The sequence below is a fragment of the Eptatretus burgeri genome, chromosome 16 (genome assembly GCF_056783735.1).
Source record: "Eptatretus burgeri isolate ZD-2024b chromosome 16, Ebu_testis_v1, whole genome shotgun sequence".
In the NCBI taxonomy this organism is placed as follows: Eukaryota; Metazoa; Chordata; class Myxini; order Myxiniformes; family Myxinidae; genus Eptatretus; species Eptatretus burgeri.
The window spans coordinates 52,659,955-52,686,366 of NC_140976.1; the positions used below are offsets into that span (position 1 = coordinate 52,659,955).

Below are 26,412 nucleotides of genomic sequence, written 5' to 3' on the forward strand. Positions count from 1 at the left end.
TCAAGAAGGAAAGCAGGGAATTTGAAAGAGGTGGGCTTGGCGTGGATTAACGGGGGTAGAAAAGATCAAGGATTGGGATGGGGGATGATGAGAGGTGGTGGTGAACAGCTGTTTTGAAGGCCTGGGGGGAAGAATGGGATTGAATAGAGTGAGGGAGTTTATTCCAAAGGTGGGAAAAAGAGGAATGAAAGAGTGAAGGTGAGCAGTGATTCGTGATTTTGGTAGTTCTACCAGAAGGGGGTTGTGGGCAGACCTTGAGCGCCCTGCACAAATGTGGTGGGGACAAATCGCAGAGAGAAAAGGGGGGGTGCAAGACTGGAGAGGAGATGGTAGAAGACAGAAAGACCACCGACCTGCCTGCGGTGAGAGAGTGAGAGGCCCAAGGACTCAGCCTCATCGTGGGAGATGCCAGTGATCCAAAATGCCTTGGTTTCCACAGCGTGAAGCCGAGAAAGGTGGGAGGCAGGAGTACCAGCCCAGAGGGGAGAGCAGTACTCCATCAGGCTGCAGATGAAAGCTTTGTCAGTAGTCAGGAGCTCAGGTTGGCCGAGGAAGGACTTTGCACGATGGAGGATTCCCATTCGGCGACTGGCTTTGGAGGCCAGGTTTGAAATGTGGCTTTCCCAGGAAAAATCATGGCAAATCGTGAGACCCAGAAGCTTGAAAGAAAGGACTTCTTCCAGAGGATTGTTAAGAAAATGGATGGGGGAGTTTTCTAAACGGTCCTTTCGAAGAGACATAGTGAGAGTGTGAGATTTGTCCGGATTGAAAGACATGTTCCACGTGTTGGACAAGTTTGTGATTTTATCCAGATCTGCAGAGAGTGAAGAGGCTGCTGCATGCCGGTCTGAGGGATGACAGATGGTGCGGCAGAGTGTGGAGTCATCAGCAAAGAGATAAAGAGAATTTTCCAGAGAGTCGGAGAGATCATTGATGAAAACCTGAAAAAGAGCAGGGCCCAGAACACTACCTTGAGGAACTCCAGCCTGGACAGGAAGAGGGGATGAAAGAACTCCATTTAGGGCCAAACGTTGACTGCGACAGGAGAGGAAGTCTGCGAGCGATGAGTGGAGATGGCCTTGGATACCATAGGAAGAGAGTTTCGTGAGCAGGGCAGGGTGCCAGACCGTGTCAAAAGCACGCGATATGTCTTGGGATATGGCTCTGATTTCAGTTCCGGCATTGAGGACCTCCATCCATTGTTGTGAGAGCAGAAGCAGCATATCCAGGGTAGAGTGACCTGGTCTGAAACCAAATTGATGATTGGAAATCAGGCCATTGGAAAAGAGGAAGGATTTTTGATATCTGAAGCGATCATGGATTCCATAACCTTGCTGATGATTGAGAGAAAGCTGATTGGTCTGCAGTTGCAGGGATCTGTTTTTGCACCTTTTTATGCAGGGCAGTAATGTTTGCTGATTTCCAAGCAGATGGCAGATGACCTTGAGCAAATGAGAGGGTGAATAGAACAGAGAGAGGGTGAGCAAGAGCAGAGCAGCAGGTTTTTAGGACAAGTGGGCTGATGCCGTCTGGACTGGTTGCAGAATCTGAGTCGAGGTTTGACAGCAAGCAGCTGCTGTCCACGTTGTCAGGAGAAAAGGACACAGAGTCCAGGGACAGTTGGGTGTGACTGGGTAAGGTAGGTGGAGAAAGCGATGGGTTTTTGAAGCAAGATTTTGATGCAAACACTGAGTTTAGGCATTCAGCCTTTTCACGTGCGGTATTAGCAGTGCAGCCATTGAGGTAAGGGAGGGGATGGAGGGGGAGAATACACCAGAATTTATGTTTAAGTTTATATTTTTTAAGTTTATATTTGCATGTTTCTTGCTTCTGTGATTACCTGGTAGCACAAAACTTTCTTCTTTTATCGTAAGTCATCATTATTATATATATATTTTTATTTTTTTTAATTTTTTTATGGAGCTGAAGCACTTATGCCTGTGGGGTTATTTCGATTGTGCAGTCTTCATTTTTCTATAACAATCCTCATTCAATTTCCTGAACTTGCTTTACTTAGGTCTAGCCCCGGTGAACACCGCTCCAGGAGGTTTTCCTCTCGGTTTTGGTGGAACTTCCACAGCAGCTGCAACTGCTGCCTCGACTGGCCTAACCTTAGGAGGTGCTGCCCCTACTGGCCTTTCGCTCGGCACGTCATTGTTCGGGGCCACCGGCACAGCGGCTCCTGGTTGGTGTTGTGAATGTCCATGCAAGCTGTAAAATCTTGCATTCATCGCTGGTTATGATTCGGAAAATTATTCTGTGTCGCTAGAAAAAAAAAGTAATTTATTAAGAAAATTGAAGGTATTGCTCACCGTTAAAATTGTCATTTGAGCAGAAGCTGAACTCTGACATTTAAAGCACATATTGGTCCTCAACTGGGATCATGCAAGAGAATAATAAAATGTAGTTCTCTTGGCCTTTTGCAGTCATGTGCTTCAACCACACCCACCATGTACCTTCCCCCAAATTATTCTCTTCCCCTCCCCACCCCCTCCCCTCCATTTTTCATAACCCTCTGTCCTTACTCTCACCCTCTCATTTCTCTGTAATCCCTCACCCTCTCATTTGAAGACAGGATCTGTGATTGAAACTTTGGACTTAATCCTTTGTCTTTGCATCAAATGTATTGATTGGATATGCCTTCTCTTTCCTGAAAAGACTGTTGATGAGATTGTCTCGATTATACAAGTAATTTTTAATTTTGTTCTTGGCAAAGTAAAGTTTCCCCTTCAAGTATTCTCAGCACTCAAATGCACGCGTGTCCGTGCATAGAATACAATATGTTGCCCGTAATATCCGAAAAAGGCCTTTCACATGAAACCTGCAAACAACCTGGTCCATTAATTTCTAGTGTACCAGGTGCTGCCCCAACAGCCAGCACAATGAAATAGCAAGCAGTGTAACCTGGTGTCATGGCACCTCCAAGAATACCAAACCACTTGCTATCTGTAGTCTAGACAGGTGTTTCTAATATAGCTTTGTTTAAAGAAAAATGCATATTGCTGATGGTCAACAAAAGCACACCATTGTCTGGACATAGTGTGAAGATAACCCTGCAGCATCAGCTGCTTGTGCAAACTTATTATCTGCCCCCCCCCCATCCATCTTCACACACTGTGCTTAAAGGGTACGATGGCTTTAAGAGGCCAAATTGGCTGTCATGCTGCTTTAGCATCGATATAAATCCTAATGAATTTGGAATGTGTAATCAAAGCCTTTTTCTTTCTCTTTTTAACTGCCGACAACCCGTTACTTCACCAGCTGGATTGAGCTTAGGCTTGCAGCCTTCTGGCGGTTTGGGCCTTGCTGTGGCTCCATCCACTACTACTACCATCAGTAAAGGTCTTGGAGGGATCGATTTCTCTGCCTCTTCATTCAGAAAAGGTGTGGAAGCTTCGAGTCTTTGAGGAGGGGGTTAAAAGGCTTTGCAGTGGATTGTATAAACGGTCAGGAATGGTTGACCCATGACCATAACCACTGGTCGAGGTTCATGGTGAGGACGATTGGCATGGCCTTCTTGTGGCGTTGCTTGTGAGAAGAGTTCTCAGTAACGAGGCAGATACCAGAAAGCAGGAAAGTTTTTTTTTTGTCGAGGGAAGGAGAGAGTCTGCGTTCATAAATGTAATTGTGGAAAGAAAATCCTATTAAGATCTTGCATCATCCATACCTGTGCTATATTGATTGATTATTTTATTTTTAATATGGTAATTTTTTTGTTGTTACTTTGCAGATGACAAATCGATGGGAGGTCGCCCCGAGTAAGTTATCTCTGTCTCATATAAAATGTTGGCATGTGTCAGGAAAAAAAGAAGAAGAAAAGAATGTTAAAGTGAGGCTCGCCTTGTAATTTTTGCGGTGAATGTGTCGTTTTCTTGTCACCGTTCAGGAATGGAAAAGCACTGAAGGAGCAAGTCTTACCTCCTGAAATCCTTAAGGATGTTGAGGAATTCCAGTAAGTTGCGGTTGCATTTACTCTTTGCAAATTATGCTAGGTTCAGACTTCACTTGTGCTGTCTCAAATTGTAATTCTGATTTGTGAAAAAGAAAAAAAAGATCCTTAAATCCCATGTTGGAATTGTGATCCACTTCCAACAAGCATCGGTGGGGTTTTACGGAGGAGTTTAATCGATACGTCATCAAGTAACAAAAAGTTGTGTAAACTTCATAAGATTCCTGAAAGTGCATTTGAAGTAATATTGTTACTTCTTACCTGCACTAAATGACATTTGCTTCTTTTTTGTGTGAAAATAAATGACCAGAAAAGTACCAAAATAATTTCTCATGTTATTTAGAAAAAAATTTAAAAAGGATTCTCCAGTATCCAAGATTCATGAAATCATTTATAGGCATTATTGTTTCAGGGGTGGCCGGCCCAGGTTAACCCCTCGACCCAAATTTCTCAGAGCCAGGCGGTTAACACTGACAGCCCCCAGACTACAGAGTGGTTCCTTATTAAGAGGAGGCAGACACGTTGATCGACGGAGATTTTAACACGTGCTCTAAAGGCATGGCGGATAGGTGGAGGAGCATGGAGAATGGAACTGATGTCCAGGGGGTTTATCCACGAACCCACTACAAATGGACGAATACAATTTCTTCAAAATAAATACATTTAATGAACATGCACAAATATTTACAAAGACAATAATTCAACAGGTTGTAATAATAATATTAAATAAAGAAATCCCACTGTCGAGGCCTCGCACACAGACGCAAATACAGACAAAGGGTGAAAAAAATGAAAAGAACCCCCCCCCCTTTTTAAGTATACTGGCACTCAGCCTGGCCCAGAGCTGGTCCTTGTCAAACTTGGAATGGGTAGCGCTTCTACCAGCACGTGCACACGTGCACAAAATGGCACGGTCACTCGTAGCCGGGTAAACGTACGCCAAGCAATCCACAAGCAGCTTTCCACACGGAGGCTCAAAATGTGCCAGCCTTCCACTTTCCTAAGGTGCCACCTGCCTTATGCGAACCTCACACCGACCTGGTGTGTGTGTTCTGCCGATCTCCCATTCCATCCAGACAGCAGCCTTCCACAATCCACACGTGCCCAAGCCTGCCTGCCCTCGACCTCAATTGCACCGATCTCCGATCCTATGCAGTAGGAACCTCCCTCGCCCTCCTCCCTGTGCGCTCTATATCCTCCCCCTCCATGGGCGTGGCTTGCTCACCCCTAAACCCGGGGAGGCGGGGCTTCTCCTGTTTGTTGTGGTTTCGGGGACACGTTTCCCAGCTTTACTTCCTGGCTTGAAATAGATATAAAAACATTGGGAAATAGGGAAAATCACAGAGGGCAATCACGTATTGGGGAACTTATTCTCACTCCCTAAGCTAATTACCTTCGCATTCTGCGAAAGGTTATGTTTTGGTCGCTGTGTATTTATTTGTGAATATGTGTGTTTGTTTGTTATTCGCATAACTCAGAGTATTAAACCGAATTGCATGAAAATTGGTGGGATGATTCGTGATTATCCAAGGACAATTTGATTAGATTTTGGGAGCCATCGGGTCAAAGGTCAAGGTCATGAAAAGGTCAAAAACAAACTTTTGAGCATAACTTCCTTCATAAGACAGCTATCGACATGCAACCAACGCCATATTGTTCCATGACGAAATACCTTTCGGGTACATGGTGTCAGATTTGACATGAATCATCAGAAGTGCGTCAAAATGACGTCACAATATGACGTAAATTTTCAATTTTCGACCTCATCAGTTTTGATCATACCGTTTTGTAGGACTTAGCTTAAGGACGTCACACACCAAATTTGACGTCGTTCGGACTGACTGTTATGACGTCATTGACGTTTGAACATAACGTTTTTCAATTGTGGCTAAAATGTCCTGATATTTTATATTCAAATATCTATGTAATTTGTAAAGGAAATTGTCCCAAATCCAGGCATTATGATCAGTACCAAAATATCTGCTTATTTATGAACAGGTTTTGCAAATTAACTCTATGGTCAAGGTCAAGGTCACACTCAAGGTCAAAATATACTTGTAGGCATAACTTCAGATTTAATAGAGCTATTGACATGAAACCAACGTTAAAATGTTCCGTGAAATAAGAGCTTTCAGGATGGTAGTCCGCGATTGGTAGTGACGTCATTGGAAGTGCGTCAAAATGACGTCACAAGATGACGTCATTTTTAAACTTTCGATTTTTTTCAGTGTTTATCATTCCATTTTGTTGGACTGCCCTCAATGACGTCTAACACCAAATTTGACGTCCATCGGACTGATAGTTGTGACGTCATGGACGTTTTTAAATGACGTTTTTCAAATGTGCCCGGAAAAAGTAGCGGCGGCGAAGGTATGCACTCTACCGAGTGCCCGTTCTAGTTTACACTGCACCACCCCTCGTGTGGTGACAAAACACTTAAGCTCACAGATTCCCTAACTTGGTTACATTGAGTTGCTTTCTACTCGTCCACGGACCAAGGAACTCTACACAATGCTAAACTCCCTTTTATATCCTTCCATCTATTTCCACAACCGTAACAATATATTATTTGGAGCCAATTTAAATACACTTATTACCTGCTGGACAGGTACATTGAATAATAATTGGAGGCCGATGTTCTTTACGGAGCTCCGGGATGTATCACCACGATTTGATAAACGTTTCGAGGCAACAGAACCAATCTTGAATGGGTCACCACTTTGATGCAGGATACCTGACTGGAAATGGCAGGAATTTGAAATCTGTTCTGTGTCCTGGCCATAGGAGCTCCTGTGAGCCAACAGCCATCCGTATATAGTGCCCAACTTTATCTGCGGACGTCCTCCTGCAGTTGGGTTACTTTTTATTTTTATTTTTATTTTTATTAAGGTTAGGAGGATTTGCACTCCGGCCACCAAAAAACACTTCATTCTGAAAGAAAACTGAAAACCCACTCCATGTGAGTACCTCCTGTGCAGCTGCCCTTCACAGGGCAGCTCACTAGATGATGGGATTGGGGCAAAGCCTTTGGAACCCCCACTCTTTGATGATAGGAGGAAAAACACAGGGAAACCTTCCCGGGCTGGATTGCGGTAGTGTGTGTCAGGGTGGTACTGAGGTATCGTCCACCAGCTGGCGGTCTCCTTGAGTTAACTGAGGTGGTCCCTTCGGGTGGGTGCCTGGAATGTCCTATCCCCAAGAGAGGATGATCACCTGTCTCTGTTATCCAAGCTCAAGCAATTAAACATCGGTATTGCAGCACTCTCTGAGTTTCGGAGACCGGTTAGTGGCGAGATCATGGCGGGTGGTCACACATACCATTCGTCTGGTCCCTCAAATGGTTACCATGCCCAAGGAGTTGCTGTAACTGTATCCAATAAGCTGACTCCAATGATAATTGAGGTAACACCGGTCAACAGGCGTATTATGAGTCTAAGGATTCGTCTCTCTTTGGGTGTCATTTCCCTGGTCTCTGTATATGCTCCGACTGAGGTGAGTGATCTCATCATGGACACATTCCATGCTGCGCACGAATCTGTGGTTGATCAGTGCACCAGGTGAGATATTCTTCCATTCTTGGGGGATTTCAATGCATCGACTGGCAGAGATAGGGATGGTTATGAGACATGTGTTAGTCCCCATGGGTCTGGAAATGGGAACCACAATAGAACTAAGTTCCTTGACTTTGCAAGAAGTCGTGGATTTAGGGTGGCTGGAATATGGTTTCAGCGTCCACAGGCTCATTCCTGTATTTGGTATTCCAACGCTGGTGTTGGAGCAAAGGGGATTGACCACGTGCTCGTCGATGGTCGCTGGAGGATGATCCAGAACTGCAGGGTCTACTGGAATGCTTAGTTCCTCAATACCGACCACAGGCTTTTTGTAGCAACTCTGAAGTTGCAGCTTAAATCTGGGAGAGTGGTACCATCCCAGCCTATGCTGGATATTGGCAAGCTCAAGGATGAGGGGGTAGCTTAGGAGTTTGTGAACAAGCTGAGTGGGGATTTCTGTGGTCTGGGTGCTTTGGGAAATTCTGAAGAATTGTGGAGTAACTTCAAGACCACCATCCTTGATGTTGCCGGTGGAGGTCTTGGAACTCACCATAGGGTGAAGAAGAATTTTGTGTCTCAAGGAACACTGGATACCATTTAACAGAGTCCCAGAGCAGTCAGGCTTTACACCAAAGAGGTCAACGATTGACCGTATACTTGCCCTTCGTGTCCTCACCAAACGCAGACGAGAGTTTTGGCAAGGGCTGCTGGCAGCCTGTGTTGATTTCTGCAAAGCGTTCGATTAAGTTCATTGGGATGCCCTTGGAAGGATTCCAGGTCTTCATGGGGTGCTACCAAAACTGATCAATCTGATGTCAACTATACTCTGGTAGTGAGATGTGGTGATGCCATCTCTGACTGACTTATTTCAAGTTGTTACTGGAGTTCGTCGGGGTGTGTACTGGCCCCCACACTTTACAACACTTGTATGGACTGGATGCTGGGGAGGATGTCAGAGAGATCAAGTTGCGGTGTATCATTTGGGAATGTCAAGATCTCTGACCTTGATTTTTGCATATGATGCAGTCATCTTTGCGGAGACTTTGGATATCCTTTTGGGGGTCCCCGGGGTGCTGAATGAGGAGTCGGAGCTGCTGGGATCACGGATTTCCTGGGTTACAACCAAGATCCAGGCTTTCAATGATATCTTGAATGCTGCTGTCTTGTCTGTACCTGTTTGTGGTGAGGATGTTGAGGTCACTGAGAGATTCATTTACCTTGGCAGTGATATTCATGTCTCCACAGGTCTTTTGAGATATTTGTGTCTTTTGAGCTGGAGGGCAAGAGACCTGGAGGTGTCCACAGGTTATGAGCTGGAGAACAAGGGTCAGGCCTGGGAGTCATGGATTCACTGGATCATGGTGTGTGGTGCCGTCGGTACTTATGCAGGAGGACGAAAGTCTGAGTCTTCAGGTCCTTGGTGCTTCCAGTCTTGCTTTACGGACGTGAGACTTGGACTCTGACCAGGGATCTGAGACGGGGACTTTATATATTTAGTAGCAGGTCTCTGGAGAATCCTTGGCTATCGCTGGTTGGACTTTGTGTCCAATGAGCAGTTGCTAAGAGAGACTCAAATGAGTTTTGTTACTTGCATAGTCTGTAAGCGTCAGTTACAGCTGTATGGACATGTGGCTCATTTTCCTGATGCTGATTCTGCTCACCAGATTCTCTCAGCGAGGGAACCTCGTGAATGAAGGAGGCCAATGGACCAACCACGTGCCTCTTGGTTGCAGCAGGTTGATCATCATCTCAAGGAGATGGGATGGGCCAGGCATCTGCATGGGGGATTTCCAGACGGAGGCCTCTGGAGTTCCAGCGGAAAGTGGAAGCAGCGACCCGCTGCTCCGGCACATGCTCCCATACCTGACCTGACCTGGCAATAACTCCCCACCTCTTCATGAAAGACACATTTGGGTCAGCAACATCCACAAACAACCAGTGCTGACAGACAGGTCCATCCATCCATTGGGACCATACTCCGTGCAGAGTGTTGGTGCTGCTTGAGCAGTCTCCTGGGTTATTGGGAACAATCCTGGACGGGTCGCCACTCCAACACAGGATACCATCCATCCATCCATTGGGACCATACTCTGAGTGCAGAGCTTTGGTGCTGCCTAAGCAGTCTCCTTGGCTATTGGGTATAATCCTGCACAGGTCGCCACTCCGACACAGGATACCAGCAAGCTGGCACTCATTTTGCCGACCTCAGAAGGATGACAGGCAGAGTCAATCGCACCTGGTATTACTTCAACCACCAAGTGGGATTTGAACTCAGGATCCTAGGATCCCAAGCCCACCACTCTAACCATTAAGCCAACACCAGGCATATACAGACAGGTCCTCCCGCTTAATGTCTATCTGATGGACGTTGCACACATTGACGCCTCACCCTCCACGTAAAACATGACGATGATCGTTTTATAGCTTGGTCAAGATCTGAACCCAGGTTAGGCAGCTCAAAGGTGAGTGTCCCCCCCTGGCCTAGTTACCCCCTCCTTCACAGTCTTCCTGTGAAGAGGTTTCCTTGTTTCAGGACCAGGTGAAGGTTTTGTCAGTTTTCCATTTTTTTCTCTCGCCCATCACATTTCAGTCAAATTTAAATGTAAAAGTTTTTTTGAGGCCATCAAACTGACGTCGGTCAAGTATATTAGAAACTAATTAATTAATCCATTGTATAGGATTTCAACTTGGAATATCAGCTTCATCAGGGAAGTGCTCACATGGGAACAGCAAAGAAGCTTCCCTTTCTTCTTTTTGTTTTCTTCTTCTTCTTCTCTAGAAAGTTTGTTAAGGAGCAAAAGCAAGTGCAGGAAGAGATTGGTCGAGCATCTCTGAGGAACATGCAGAAGGGTTTGGAGGATGTCCGGGCGCTGCGACAATTGCTCGGCGTAGTGGCGGCGGGGCTACAGCGCAACTCCCTTGCTGCCAACAAACTGAAAGCCGACACTTCCCAGGTGAAAAACAGAATTCATTTACTTGAGTGATTTTGTGATCAAATTGATCTTTGTGTTGATATTTTCAATCATTTGTCTTACTGTAAATCTAAAGTACAGTTAATTTGATTTGTGCTCTCATCATGAGTGACATCGGTTTCAGTTTGAGGGTCTGTGTCATTTGGAATGGTTAGGCCAATCGTCACCTGAAATTTTAAATGCGGAAGTGGAATTTTAAACCAAATAATCTAACTCTGACCTTCACAGTGAAGTGGAAGTGATTTTTGATCATACCATATACAGGTACAAGCAGCAAGGATGGTTGACGAAGGTGGTGTTGGCAATATCAATTTTAATAGCAATGCAAAGGTCAAATATACAGGCAGTCTTCAACTTACAAATGGATTGCGTTCTGAACAATCATTCTTCAGTCGGATGTTCATAATTTGGAACTAAATTTCCTGTAGACTCTGTGTTATAAATGGTGGTTCGGTTCAACAACCAAGCCAAGAAAGCTTATTTAACAGGTAATTAATTACCTCTGCCACTGAAGATGGAAGGAGGTTATGTTTTCACCCCTGTTTGTTTGTGTGCAGGATATCTCAAAAAGGTGTGGACAGATTCGGATGAAATTTGGTAGACATGTTAGTTGTGTGACTAGGACGAACTGATTCGATTTTGGTGAAGATCCGAATCCGGATATGATAATTTTTTTTAATCTTTGAAGTGCTTCTTCACCATTGAGAGATGGAGCCATAAATGATAGATAGCATGATATTTCAAAAAATGATTGGGCCCGATATGTTCTGCTCCATCAGGCATTGTGTCGTGGAGGTATACACTCTACCGTGTGCCTTTCTAGTTGAACATGTAATTATACTGAAATGTACTGTACTTTTGCAATAAATGAAAGTAAATAATACCCCTTCAATCTCCCTGAACTGTAATAAGAAATAATGTAAAATAAAGTGCAGTGAAGTTGTTATCATGGCCTTCATAATTGTTCCGATCATTGCACGATTAAGGTCTAACTAATGACCGATTTGGGAGGGAGTTTCACCTTTGTCAGAACGTTTTATAACGTCCAGTTTCGTCTCCAATATCAAGGTTCTGCATTTCTTCATTGCAGGAATATCACTGCAACATTTATCAGCCATGATGAGGTTTCGTAGTCACAAAAACTGAAAAAAATACGTGGCACTGTGAATGCAAAAATGTGCGTAAAGAAAATTGATGTGTACAGCACAGGGACTGTACAGTGCAATGGGTAGGATACTGTCGACCACACGACTCTCACTCTTTACATCTCGCGGAAGAAAAATTCACGCTCGACCCAACGACCAAGTCCCGAGTTGCTCCGTCAACAATTGGTTCAAAAGTATGAGCGAACATTCATATCTTTTAAAAAATATATTAATAATAACAAAATGTTTTATGGGGATTGGTTCGTAAATCAGGGACTCGATGCCTTTAATAATGTTAGTAATTTAAGCAGCACATAAGTAATGTAACTAATCGTTCTGACCAGTCATTCTGATTGAATAAAAATTTTAAAACCTGCGTTTGAGTGATTTTTAGGCCAGACCAATCGGCTTTACCAAATTGTCATACATTTCTGTGCCTTGGGGGTTCTCTAATAACTGTCAGAGATGACCACTAAAGACAGTTTAAACAACTTAACAATATGCATTGCTGTAATGTTGAAACGTGAGAAAAATTTTAAATTTTCTAAATGTTTCATTTCACTCATTTTAAGCAGAGGTTCAAAGCAAATGACACTGAACTTTGCAGCAAAGTGGAAGCGATTTTTGCTCACGCCATCGATAAGCAATAAGGATGGTTGACGAAGGTGATGTTGGTTGACTTCCTAGCAGATCGAAGATGACTTTGGGCAAATGACAGACTACAGCAGAATGTTTGTGAATTACAACATGTTGTCTTGATTAAATCCGTCAGCAAAGTGATGGGTACTTTTGCTCATCGAGAAATAAGCTTTACTGAAGATATCGCTGTCATTCTTTTTTTGCTGTTTGCTTATTGCGCATTTGATTTATGCTTGTTATCTTGCCAAAACGAAGTTTTTGCAAGATATGTTAGTCAGCTGGTATGTTTTTTTTGTTTGTTTTCTTGCCAAAACGAAGTTTTTGCAAGATATGTTGGTCAGCTTGTATGTTTTTTTTGTTTGTTTGTTTTTTGTTTGTCTGTAATCACGTATCGATCACTCTGCAGAGCACAGTTATCATTGGAAATTTTTGTAACTTCACATATCAGAGTCCTCTAGAGGTCCCTTTCAGCGCATACAATTTTCAAGGTCAAAGGTCAAGGTCACTTTGTCGCAAATCAGGGGAGTCGACGAAACCCTTATTTTTTGAGTAATTTTGATCGGATCGTCTTCAAACTTCATGGGAATATAGTTCATGGTCTGGTGCTCAGCTGATTAATTTTTGGTGGTGATTGGCCTTGACTTTCATGGTTAGCGCTGGAAGTCGAAAGTTTTTGACCCCAAGGTCAAATTTTGAAATCTTAGATACCATATCGAGTAATACCTCATATGAAAGCGCTTGATAAGTGCTTTCCAGGTCTGTCAAAAGTTTGACGCTATGACGTCATTTAATGACGTCATGACGAAAAAACGGATTTTTCATGAAAATTTTATTCTCCTTTCTCATCAAAGTCTCTTGATAGTTCATGTATATGAGTCCTGGAGACATACTATCAACCATACTAAATTGTTAAGGTCAAAGGTCAAGGTCACAAAAAGGTCAATAATCAAGGTTGACGAAACCCTTAATTTTTAAGTAACGTTGATTGAAGGATCTCTAACCTTGGTGGATATATAGGGTGTGGTATGGTGCTCAGCTGATTAATTTTTGATGTTAATCGGCCTTGACCTTCAAGGTCAACCGAAAGGTCATTCTTTTTTAACCCTAAGGTCAAATTTTCAAGTTTCAGTTACCATATCGAGTATTACCTCAAATTAAAGCCCTTAATGAGGGCTTTCTAAACATACAACTATTTTGACGATGTGACGTCATTTGACGATGTTATGACGAAAAACTGCATTTTTCATCTATTTTGCATTGATTTAGTTCACATCAGAAACTCTTGTTTAGGTCACTCTGTATAGCAAAGTTCTCATTGGAAACTCTTGTGGGTTCATATATGGTTGTCTTTTTGGAATACTTTTCAGTGCACTTAATGGTCAAAGTCAAGGTCAAATGTCAAGATCACTTTGAAGTCAATTATGGAGTTCGATGAAACCCTTCTTTTTGAGTAATTTTCATCGAATCATCTCCAAACTTTGTGGGAATGTAGTAAATGGGTTAGCGCTCAGTTTATTAGTGTTTGTTTGTGATCGACCTTGACCTTCAGGGTTAGTGCCTGAGGTCGAACATATTTGACCCCAAAGTCAAATTTTCAAGTTTTAGGAACCATATCCTGTAGTACCTCAAATTGGAGTCCTCGATGAGTGTTTTCTAGATATGTCAAGCTTTAGCCATTATGACGTCATTGGGTAACGTTATGAGGCAAACACGTATTGTTCATGGTCACTCTGTAAAACTATTATCATCGGAATCTCTCGTAGGCACATATTCCTCAAGGAGTCGCTCCTAGTGGATAGCAGTTCTGTTCACCTCAGTGTGACCTTAAATAAGTCACTCATGTTCACATTTTGGCAAGATACTGGTCACCCTGGGGGTGACATTGGTTCATTTATTTATTATTTATTTAAGGTAGTTTTGTTTTACTGGAGGAAAAAAACATGATTAATCCTGGAAGATTTTGTTTTTTTTCTTGCTGTGCAAGTGTTTTTGTAACCCTTTTTGCCCCACAGGAGCTTAAGAATGCAGAGATAGCTGTAAGGACAAAGGAGATCCCTCTCAGTCTCCAGCTTGAAAATGGAGCACCTACCGAGTGAGTAAAATTATCCTTTGATTTTTACAAGGACGAAGCAGTGGGCCAAGAGCCTTGAAAATTAAAGCTATTTATTCATCTGCCCTTTGATACCCAAGGTGTGTGTGCGTGCGTGCTTGCGCGCACAATGTGCACGTGTCCATATTATTTATCTCAGTTGCACTTGTGAATTGAGAGTGAGTGGTTTCACTGGACATGTGTACATTGTGATGCCAGAGTGAGTCATCGATTTATGATTAATGGTTGAATCATTTAATTTTGAGCATGCTGTCGTTCAGCTTTTCTTTTATTTTTATTTTAGGATGTTGGATTTTGTGATGTTGCAAAGAGTTAGCATCTAATGTTTTATTGTAACAAAGCTCATGGAGACGTATCTGCTCTGTTGGGTTGAGAGTTTAAAAAAAAAAAAAATTTTCATCAGTAAAATGATGAAATTGGTTTACAAGAGAATCAGATAGGTCATTGATATAGATCAAGAATAATGTCTGTCCGCATCACTGCCTTGTGCAACTTCAGCCTGAATGGGAAGGATACCATCAAAGGCCATCTGCTGTTTATGGAGGAACTTGGTCAACCATTAGAGCAGGGGACCCCTAACACTATAGGAACACAAGTTAAAAATCAAAGCTTGATGACAACCAGGATCAAAGGCTCAAGTGAGAGATCTGGAGAGATTACTCTCATGACTTCACCTCATGTTTGTGCTGCAGGGCATCTATCCTCTGCTGTGTCAGAAGTAATACGTATCCAAGGTGAATTGGTAAAATAGGAAGCCAAAACTGATTGTTCGACAAGAGATAGTACTTGAGTTTGGCCACCACAATGTACTCCTTCAGGCTGATAGATTTGTTGTTGAGGAGATCACTTTTGGAACCTTTGTTATAGATAACCATCATGCTTGCAACTTTCCTAAATGGAGGAATTTACCCATCCGAGAAGGGAGAGAATGTGCAATAGGACTGAAACACAGTTCCTAAGAATTAGAGCACCTGTGCCATCAAGGCTGGTTGCGGAAGAGGTGTCAAACTGGTAAGAAACTTCTCCACTATGGTGCAAGAGAGAGGACCGCAAGCTGTCAGAAACATTCTGCATTTGTGGAAACAGAGTAGAGGAATGGACAAATTTAAGACCTTCACTCTTTTGGAGTGGACCGAGTTGAAGAAGTTTTTTTTTTTTAATTATTTCCCTGAGTAGTGTCCAGCATGACTATCCTTTAGTGGGGATGGAAGGGAACGAGTACCAGAGACAAACCTGACAATCTCCCAACAGACTTGGAGTATGTTGAGAGACTGGAATATTTGGATCACAGTCGCTGTTTGTTGGATAGTTACACAATGGTTCCGATCCGCGCAGAGGCTACTATTAGTCTGTTTCACCTTCAGAGAGGAGAATGCCATTTATTTTTATTTTTTTTCTTGCTATGGCCTTGCCATGTGTTTCGGTATACCAGGATTGAGATGATTGGTCAAAAAGTTGAATGTGGGATGAGATGAACTTGTGAAGAAGAGAAACTAGTCTTGTAGAAGTTAATGTTTGCTGATGCGATGATGGACAGTCTTGACTGAAGGGAGCGGTTTTTAAGGCAGACCAATGAGCTTTTCCAAATTGTCATACAGTTCTGTACCGTTGGGGGTTCTCTCATAACTGCCAAAGAGATGCCACTTTTGCCAACACTATCCGAAGACCCGAGAGGAGGAGCAAGACAAGGTTGATGTTCAGGGTCCAGTAATGACTGGCTGTCATTTGGAGAGATGTATATTGGAAAAGGAGCGGACTGAGCAATTCCATTAGTTTCATACAATGACTGCTGCTTGGCTGTGATTTGACATTGGTGAACCAACACCAAACCAGTTGGCATGGTGGCCATTAAAGTCCTACAGATTAGGAAGAGCAAACAAGAGTGAGAGGAGAGCAGTGTGTCTGTTGATGTTTTCAGACAACCTCTTTTTATGGAGTCATCAAAGTTGAGGGGATGAAAGACCACACAAAGAATCAATGTGTTGTGATGGAGAGGCACATGGTGTGGAAGGGAGGAATGGACATGCACTGCAATACCAACACAAGTACAGGAAAACATCTGTGAAGTTAGAGCACAAACCTCTGATATTGTTCAATCAGAGGGTTAGAGAGAGGGAAGCACATACAGGAGAGCACTGGTGGAGGGGAGCAGGAATGGGGTAAGAAGGGTCAGTGCTTCTTTGATGTGAACTGGCACTCGCTGCTGATCTCGCCACATTTCTGAATATCCAGACCGGTCAAAACAGGGTTAAGCATGTTGTTTGAGTGAAAGTGAGGGTTGGTTTAGTGTGTCGAGTAAGCAAGGAATGTGCGTGTCAGGAGTTGTGATGTGGCTCTGTGAGTGAGCTGGGAGTCAGGAGAATATAAGTGTTTGATTTGTTGAAAGGAAAAGTCACGACAATTTTTGTGGAATAATACAGGATAAAGGTTTGAGAGTAGAAGAGGCATTACGGAGTACAGAGGTAAAGGAAAAGAGAATGAGAGGAGCACACGTTTCCACTCACCTTACTCCCAAAATGCACTCCCTGCCCACCCCCACTGTTGAGTGTTAGTAAGGGTGTGAGAGGAGAACAGAATGGGGTAAAGAAAGAGTAAAGTAAAATGTGGTAGGTAGAGCAGAGCGCAATTTATATGGCTGAGAGCAAAGAGGAACAGACTCAAATGTTCTCACAAACCACCAAAAATACAGATGCAGGCAACAACAAAGTGACAAGTTGATTCTGCACTGTGTACTGTTATTTGGAGTGAGATCGCTTTGCATACAAGTCCACTGATTAAGAATTGAAAGTACCTCTCACCATATTGCCGTTGACATTGAGCAATGTTTTGTGCATTGCTATTGTATGATTATCCATTAGTTGATGTGATTCTTAATTAGCCTGTCCACTTGTGCAGTGGAAGATGGGATTTTGCAATCGCTTGTGTCTGTCTGTCACTAACATTTTTACCATTGCAGCATTTGCCATCAAATTTTCAACAAACCTTTATTATGAGAATATGGTGAAGACTAATTCATAGTTGGATCAAAATGTCAAAGGGCAAAGTCACATTGAGAAGAAACGGGCCTTATTAGCCTGTCCACCCGCTGCACAGTGCAAGACAGCCGGATTTTATAATTGCTTCCGTGTTTATTTATTTACCATTTGAGATTTTGCCGTCAAATTTTCAACAAGCCTTTACAATGAGAATATGAAGAACACAAATGAATAAAATTTACTTTCTATGCCTCCACTGACAACTCTTCACGAAAAAAAAATATTTTCTGAAGTCGCCTGAGGCATTATGTTTTTGGGTCGTCCGTATGTACTTACGTTGGTCCGTGCTAATTTTTCTCTTTTCTCTACAACCGCTTATCCGATTGACACAATTTTCACCATGGATGCGACCACTCATGCAGAATTTTATAACGATAATTATGATGTCATAAATCAGGGCTGTTTCACAGTCATGGTCATTCTGGTATTTTGTACCCTTGCATGATAAATAGTTAAATGAGAGGCTGTAGTAAATCTGTCATTCGGGCCAGTAGTTGGTACTAGTGATGGCACAACTTGGACCACTTTTTATTTGACAAAAAATGTAAATTTTTGGCAGAATGGCATAAAAATTGCCATTTTTTTGACAAATAGCTGTCTCATTTTCTCCAGGTACACTGCATTCACAGTGTATAAACAAATACAAGCAGAAATTGGGACTTTTATTTGTTGTTGCATCAATTTAATACGTCTTCTCTACTTTGTCCACAACATATTATTCATTTCACACTATGAATATTTATTTCACTCTCAATAAATATGTCCCACCATTCGTCCGTCAAAAAATGTCCTCTCCGGAAATGCATATTGTAGAAGAAATTTTTTATATAAATAAAGGGTCTTTTAAAAAGTTTATTGAGTGTTTTACCAAGTGTGTTTATACCTGCACTGATATTATGCTACAAAGTTTGAGTGTAACCAATAACCTTCTATTTGCATGGCCTGCACTGATTGCCTTACATATGTCCGTCAAAAATGTGTCCTCTCCGGAAACACCTAAACTGCCACGAGTTATAAGGAAACTACTTGCTGGCTATAAATTTTGATGTTTTGTAAGGTTGACATGGTCATGAATATCCATTATCAGTAAAAGGTATTTACATTTATGTAATTTATCTTGTTACAACACTGATTGAATGTACATATCAAAAATGTCCTCTCTGGAAGCATTTTGGGGAATTTCAAAATGATATTTAACATGCTGAAAAACTTTTAGTGTGTGGAATAAACTGCTGTTTTTTTTTAAGGACAGGTCCTATTTTGCATATAGCTTTAAATTGTATTACTAAATTAAATAAAATATATTATTCAATAAATGTCTGAATACTAATACATCTCAAAGTTATCGCATCTTTACAAACCGTTGGGCTAAATGATACAGCCGGTTTTAAAAACTGTCAAAATCCCATCTAGATTCACTCACTAGGTGTATTTTGTATTGGCATTATAAGATAAATGTATTACTTTGCAGTTATATCTTGTACAGAATGTATTGCTTCATGTAAAAAAATATATCCTCTCCGGAAGAAATATGTGATTTTCTTCATATTTTTCATTGTGGTGGTAAACTTTTATTTTCAGAGATAAATTAGTAATTTTTTCAGAATATGTAGAAAAGTACATGTATTTTTAAAATTTTGTGCTAAATTCCATCATATGCGATGCTATTAGTGACAGTGGTAAATTAAAACATATCTTTTTTCTGGATATTTGAAACTTAGTTCAGTCTTTTATTGATACTTCTACAAATATACTTCATTTGTGTACTGAATCATAATTCCAGTAATGGAATAATACTAGTGGAACATATGGAAACCACTGAGGTTTGATAGTTGTTATTTTGTGGTTATAGTTGAATTGTATTAATGACTGTTGTAGTTTAAAATGCTCTCCTAACATCCTTGGGGTATTATTTTTAATAAGAAATATTCATTCAGATGCTCCAAAAATTTGGATTTAAGTATTGTAATTAACAATGTTGGATTTGGAGAAATAAAAATATTGAGTTTGAAATTTTAGTGGTTGTGAGACAAACTTGGTACCCTCATTGTGAAACAGCCCATCATGTGGGGTGGCAGCCATGTTGAGAAAAACTTTGGACCTCTATCTCTGAAACCGCTCCATGGAAAAAATTGAAAATTGGCACATGTCAAGTATTCCCCATTAGGAAACAAGTGATTTTTTTGTTATTTTATTTTTTTGATGATGTCATAGTGGCTTGGTTATGACATAATTGCACATGTCGAACGCTTTATCCGATGAGGAAGAAAATTTTTGACAGTCATCTTGGGTTAAATTGTATGGGGGAAGGAGGTGGGGGGGGTGGAATCGATGTCATCGGTGACATGCTTCGGCAGCCATTTTTTTTTTTTATCACATAGAACCTTCAAAAACATTCTTTGTCGAAACGGCTGAACAGATCGAGGTGAAACTTTACAGTTATGACCGCCTATCAATAAGGAACAAAAAGTTATCCACCTATGACATAGGTCACATGTTTTGGCAACTATGATTTATTTCTTTATTTTTTTGAAAAAGAAACCTTTAATTAATACCTTCTTCTTCAGAACGGTTTGATAGATTGAGGGGAAACTTCACCCACATGTTCCCCAAGCCTTGGGATACAAGGGTGTTCACGAATAATTAATAGGTCATATTGTCTGGCAGCCATATTGGATTAAATTAAAAATCTTAAAACTAGAGGGGGAGCACTCGTTAGAGTCTAAAACCTCTGCCGCCAATACTGCTGGGTCACTAAACTGAACCTGATATCCTATTCATTGTAGGTCAAAACGGATCAGACTCTACTGAACCACGATTGAATAAAGTAAACTAGATCGACAATATGTAAACTAGATCGATCGAATAAAGTAAACATGTAGAAATGCCAAAAAAGATCGAAATTTTTTTGAAAAAAAAGGCGCAAATTTTTTTTCTCTAACAATTTTTTTTGGGGGGGGGATGGAAATCACTTAAAACATGTAGAAATGCAAAAAAAAAAGAATTCAAATATTTTTCAAATAAAATCGAAATTTTTTTGAAAAAAAGTTGCAAATTTTTTTTTTTCTCTAACAATTTTTTTTTGGGTTGGAAATCACTTAAAACATGTAGAATTGCAAAAACAAAAATTCAAATATTTTTCAAAATGGCCGCCATAGCGGCCATATTGGACTTTGGACCAAGTCCAAATTCTAATGGCATTATCATTGGACCATACCCAATCCCCCCACAAAGTTTCGTCGAAATCCGTCCAGGAGTTTTTCCGTAATGCTGTTCACAAACAAACAAACAAACAAACAGACAGGGGTGAAAACAGTAACCTCCGTCCATCTTCGATGGCGGAGGTTAATAATTATTTATTTTGAACTACTTAATCAATCGGCGTGAAACTTCACAATTATGATCTAGTGGATAGGAAATATAAGTTTTAAATTTCAACCTGATTGGACACATGGTCTGGCAGCCATAATTATTTAATGTCTTGAATCTGGGTTTTGGGATTTAAATCAAACTTGGTATGTACAATATGTATAATGATGTCATAATGTGGACTGAGGCATATCTGGCACCTTTTTGGTGCTGTTGTTGGTTCACGAAAAAGTAAGTGACCACTATATTCGTTATTGGTGTGTGTGTCTGTCTGTCTGTCTGTCTGTCTGTCTGTCTGTCTGTCTGTCTGTCTGTCTGTCTGTCTGTCTGTCTGTCTGTCTGTCTGTCTGTCTGTCTGTCTGTCTGTCTGTCTGTCTGTCTGTCTGTCTGTCTGTCTGTCTACCCTTATTGTCAGGTTTTACGTCGTTATGTCTGTCTGTCTGTCTGTCTGTTTGTCTGTCCAGGCCAGTACTCCGTTAATCGTAGGCCGATTTTGATGAAACTCTGGTGTTAGGTTCATACCATGACCAAGTTTTGTGCGTTTGAGAACCGTTGCTATGGACCCCTCTGTTGCCTAGCAACAGGCCTTTGAAATTTTCAAAAAAATCGAAAAAAATATCGAAATTCAAAAATCAAACTATAATCGTTTGTGGGCAACACATTCAGCCTCCTTGACAAAAAAAATTCAACACGCTCCCATGAAAACTATCGGAGAAGATAGACTTTGAATGAACCCTGGTCGAAAAAAAATATAAAAACGAACTTCGTTATATCTCAGAGACTGAGTCAGACATACATGAAAATTGTATGGTAGGTTCATGGTATGTCCTAGTTATGTGTGAGAAAGAACCGTTGCTATGGACGCTTTTGTTGGCTAGTAACGGCTGAAAAACGACTAAATTTGACTTGATCGACTACCCATGTCCGCCTACCGGCTTGTCTGTTGGGTAGTCAATCTATCTACCCTTATTGTCAGGTTTTCCGTCGTTATGCGTCTGTTGGGTAGTCGATCTAGTCGAAAAAAAAATCTCAAAAAATTTTTTTTGAGATTTTTTTTCTACCCTTATTATCAGTATTTCCGTCTATGTTGGGTAGTCGATCCAGTCGAAGAAAATATATATTTATTTATTTTTTATTTTTTGAAATTTGTTCTACCCTTATTATCAGTTTTTCCGTCGATATGTTTGTCTGTCTGTCTGTCTGTCTGTCTGTCTGTTCGGTCCAGTGCTCCGTTAATACAATAGCGATTTTGATGAAACTTGGTTGATAGGTGCATACCATGACCGAGTTGTGTGCAAATGAGAACCGTTGCTATGGTCACCACCATTGCCTAGCAACGGGACTTTGAAATTTTTGAAAAATCATAAAAAATTTATTTTTTCAAAAATCGGGCCACGAGCGACTGGGCAGTACATTCAGCCATATTGTCAAAAATTTCCAGCCGGATCCTATGAAAACTGTCAGAGAAGATAGACTTTGAATGAACCCCAGTCGAAAAGAAATAAAATAAACCAAGTCTTGCCAAAAGGTGACCACGTGTGACTTCTTTGAGGTCACACTGAGGTGAACAGAGCTGCTATCCACCAGGAGCGACTCCTTGAGGAATATCTGCCTACGAGAGATTCCGATGAGAATCGTTCTACAGAGTAACCATGAAAAATATGCTTTTTCCTCATAATGTCACCAAATGACGTCATAATGTCTCAAGCTTGACATATCTAGAAAGCACTCATCGAGGTGTTCAATTTGAGGTACTATACGATATGGTTCCTAAAACTTGAAAATTTGACCTTGGGGTCAAATATGTTTGACCTCAGGCGCTAACCATGAAGGTCAAGGCCAATCACCACCAAAAATTAATCAGCTGAGCGCCAGACCATGAACTATATTCCCATGAAGTTTGAAGACGATCCGATCAAAATTACTCAAAAAATAAGGGTTTCGTCGACTCCCCTGATTTGCGCCAAAGTGACCTTGACCTTCAAAATTTTGTGCACTGAAAGGGACCTCTATAGGCCTCTGATATGCGAAGTTACAAAAAATTCCAATGACAACTGTGCTCTGCAGAGTGATTTATACGTGATTACAGACCAAAAAAACAAACAAAAAAAAACATATGAAGGTCAAGGTCATTCACCACCAAAAATTAATCAGCTGAGCGCCAGACCATGAACTATATTCCCATGAAGTTTGAAGACGATCCGATCAAAATTACTCAAAAAATAAGGGTTCGTCGACTCCCCTGATTTGTGCCAAAGTGACCTTGACCTTTGACCTTGACCTTCAAAATTTTGTGCACTGAAAGGGACCTCTATAGGCCCATGATATGCGAAGTTACAAAAATTTCCGATGATAACTGTGCTCTGCAGAATTTTTTATACGTGATTACAGACAAACAAACAACAACAAAAAAAAAACATACAAGCTGACTAACATATCTTGCAAAAACTTCGTTTTGGAAAGATAAAAACGAAGTTCGTTATATCTCAGAGACTGAGTCAGATATACATGAGACTGGTATGGTTGGTTCATGGTATGTCCTAGTTATGTGTGAGAAAGAACCGTTGCTATGGACCCTCCGTTGCCTAGCAACGGCCGAAAAACCTCAATGTAGGGGTATTTTAACGAAAAAACAATCTGCAGCATTAACCCTTGAAGCTAGAGTCATGAATTTTCTTGTGCTTAATCCTCAGGTCATTCCCCCATCGAACGGGCCCATCGCGTCAGGTTATATTGGGTAGTAGACTACCCATGTCCGCCTACCGGCTTGTTTGTTTGTCTGTCTGTCTCTCTGTTCAGTCCAGTGCTCCGTCAATACAGTGGCGATTTCGATGAAACTTGGTTGGTAGGTTCATACCATGACCTAGTTGTGTGCAAATGAGAACCGTTGCTATGGACACCACCGTTGTCCAGCAATGTAATTTAGAAATTTTTGAAAAATCATAAAAAAATTATTTTTTCAAAAATCGGACCACGAGCGACTGTGGGCAGTACATTCAGCCATATTGTCAAAAATTTCCAGCCGGATCCTATGAAAACTGTCGGAGAAGATAGACTTTGAATGAACCCTGGTCGAAAACAATAAAAAAAAACGAAGTTCGTTATATCTCAGAGACTATGATTCAGATATACATGGAACTGGTATGGTAGGTTCATGGTATGTCCTAGTAAAGTGTGAGAAAGAACCGTTGCTATGGACCCCTCCGTTACCTAGTAACGGCCAAAAAACCTCTAAATGTGGGGGCATTTTAATGAAAAAACGATCTGCAGCATTAACCCTTGAAGGTAGAATCATGAATTTTCTTGTGCTTAATCCTCAGGTCATTCCCCATCGAACGGGCCCATCACGTCAGGTTCTATTGCGTCGTCGACTACCCATGTCCGCCTACCGGCTTGTCTGTCTGTCTGTTTGTCTGTCCAGGCCATTGCTCCATTAATCATAAGCCAATTTTGATGAAACTCTGGTGGTAGGTTCATACCATGACCTAGTTGTGCGCGTTTGAGAACCGTTGCTATGGACCCCTCGGTTGCCTAGCAACGGGACTTTGAAATTTTCAAAAAATAATAAAAATATCGAAATTCAAAAATCAAACTATGATCGTTTGTGGGCAACACATTCAGCCTCCTTGACAAAAAATTCAGCCCGCTCCCATGAAAACTGTCGGAGAAGATAGACTTTGAATGAACCCTGGTCAAAAAAAAAAAAACGAAGTTTGTTATATCTCAGAGACTATGAGTCAGACATACATGAAACTGGTATGGTAGGTTCATGGTATGTCCTAGTTATGTGTGAGAAAGAACCGTTGCTATGGAAGCTTTTGTTGGCTGGTAACGGCTAAAAACGACTAAATTCGACTTGATTGACAACCCATGTCCACCTACCGGCTTGTCTGTCTGTCTGTCTGTCCCGAGCATAGCTCCATGGGTTTTGATCCTATCCTGATAAAATTGTGGTGGGAGGTTTGTATCATGATCTAGTTGTGTTTTCCTGAGAATGAGCGTGGTGCGCCCATTATGGGCGGAGCCACGCCCAAAAAACATGTGTTTTTAGGGGGTAGCCGATTTCAATTTGCATCTTCTCTGAGGGGGGTTTGTCGAATCTGGCAGGGGTTTCGGTATTTGGTTAGCCCAATGGCACCTGCATAGCCCCACGGAGCTCGATTTTTTTTTTTATTATTTTTTTTTTTTCTTCATTTTCGTCCCAAGGTTAAGGTCACGGACTTAGAAAATTGCGAATTTTGACATAAAAATCCATCTTCTTCGAGGGGGTTTGTCGAATCTGGCAGGGGTTTCAGTATTTGGTTAGCCCAATGGCACCTGCATAGCCCCACAGAGCTCGATTTTTCATTTTCGTCACAAGGTCACGAACTTAAAAAATTGCGAATTTTGATATAAAAACCCATATTCTCCGAGGGGGTTTGTCGAATCTGGCAGGAGTTTCGGTATTTGGTTAGCCCAATGGCACCTGCATAGCCCCGCGGAGCTCGATTTTCCATTTTCGTCACAAGGTCACGAACTAAGAAAATTGCCAATTTTGACATAAAAATCATACGACCGCCCAAACTTTGAGAGCTTGGATGACAATATTTTTTATGCATAATCTTGAGGTCATTCCCCACCTAAAGTCTTGAAACCATTTTGCTCTATCTCGAACACCTTGCCCGTGGCGCCCCCTTCAAGTTTGTTTTTACGCTGATTTCATCAAAGTATGGATAATCCGAGGAGTGCCAAATGCCATATAGCCTATATGACGTTATATTGTTCCTGGAATGTTCCAGAGGAAGTTTTGCACCAAAGGTCATAATCCTTGACCTTTGACCTATAAAGTTCACAAAGGTCAAATTTTCAAAGTTGTGGGAATCGAACCGGGTTTTCTACCTTCTTCGACGAACTAACTCCAATAAGCTATAGCACGTATCCTGCTTCCTTATTTTAATGTCCACAATATTGGTTTGTGACTTTTAAAGGTTATGCAAAGGTCAAATTTTGAAAGTTGTTGAACGAAACCGGGTTTTCGACATTTTGCAGCAAATAACCTGTCACTCGTACCACATCATGTTGATTATTTTTATAACTTGGTCAAAAATTATCACATTGTCTCATCCTTGACTTCTGAAGCAATCTACATCGTCAAATACCGCTCGTGAACCATTGCCGTCTCGACTTGTTTTCATCAAGTTTAGTTTGAGTACAAAGTGGACGGGCTTTGCATTTTGGGATGCTTTTGTACCAAATCGAAGATTGTGGATCCCCAGTCGGCCAACATGAGCACAAAAGTCGCTTGGAAATGTGCTGGCTTTACAACAGATAATTACTTCTTTCGACAAACATTTCCCACTGACAAAAGTGATTGGAGGTTTGAAGTTTTCACACTGACAAAACAACTTGTTTATTTGCCACCCAACCAGCCAGTTGATTGAAAAAGTTTTCAACTTGTAATTAAATGAACATTCCTTGCATTTTGATGCTTGTTGCTCATAATATGACGGCCAGTCAATAAGTAACCTTAAAATGACGAAATAAATTTGAGAATGTAATGTGTGTAGTTGTAAATGACGTGTTATATCTTTGGGTAAGAGTGATGTTTTGCCTGTTTTCGATCTGGCAACATTGAGTGCATGATGTCAGTCGAGCAGTTCCAA

At 41.3% G+C, this 26,412-nt stretch overlaps 1 protein-coding gene across 1 annotated transcript in view; it reads left to right on the forward strand.

Moving 5' to 3' along the window:
- LOC147011071 (nucleoporin p58/p45-like) overlaps positions 1 to 26,412 on the forward strand; it is a 54,357-nt gene that overhangs the window by 11,051 nt on the left and 16,894 nt on the right. The window contains exons 4-9 of the mRNA XM_085859052.1: positions 2,018 to 2,185; positions 3,262 to 3,384; positions 3,731 to 3,758; positions 3,887 to 3,952; positions 10,280 to 10,454; positions 14,269 to 14,348. Of these exons, the coding sequence (XP_085715178.1) occupies positions 2,018 to 2,185; positions 3,262 to 3,384; positions 3,731 to 3,758; positions 3,887 to 3,952; positions 10,280 to 10,454; positions 14,269 to 14,348 (640 nt within the window). The remainder of the gene's footprint in view (positions 1 to 2,017; positions 2,186 to 3,261; positions 3,385 to 3,730; positions 3,759 to 3,886; positions 3,953 to 10,279; positions 10,455 to 14,268; positions 14,349 to 26,412) is intronic.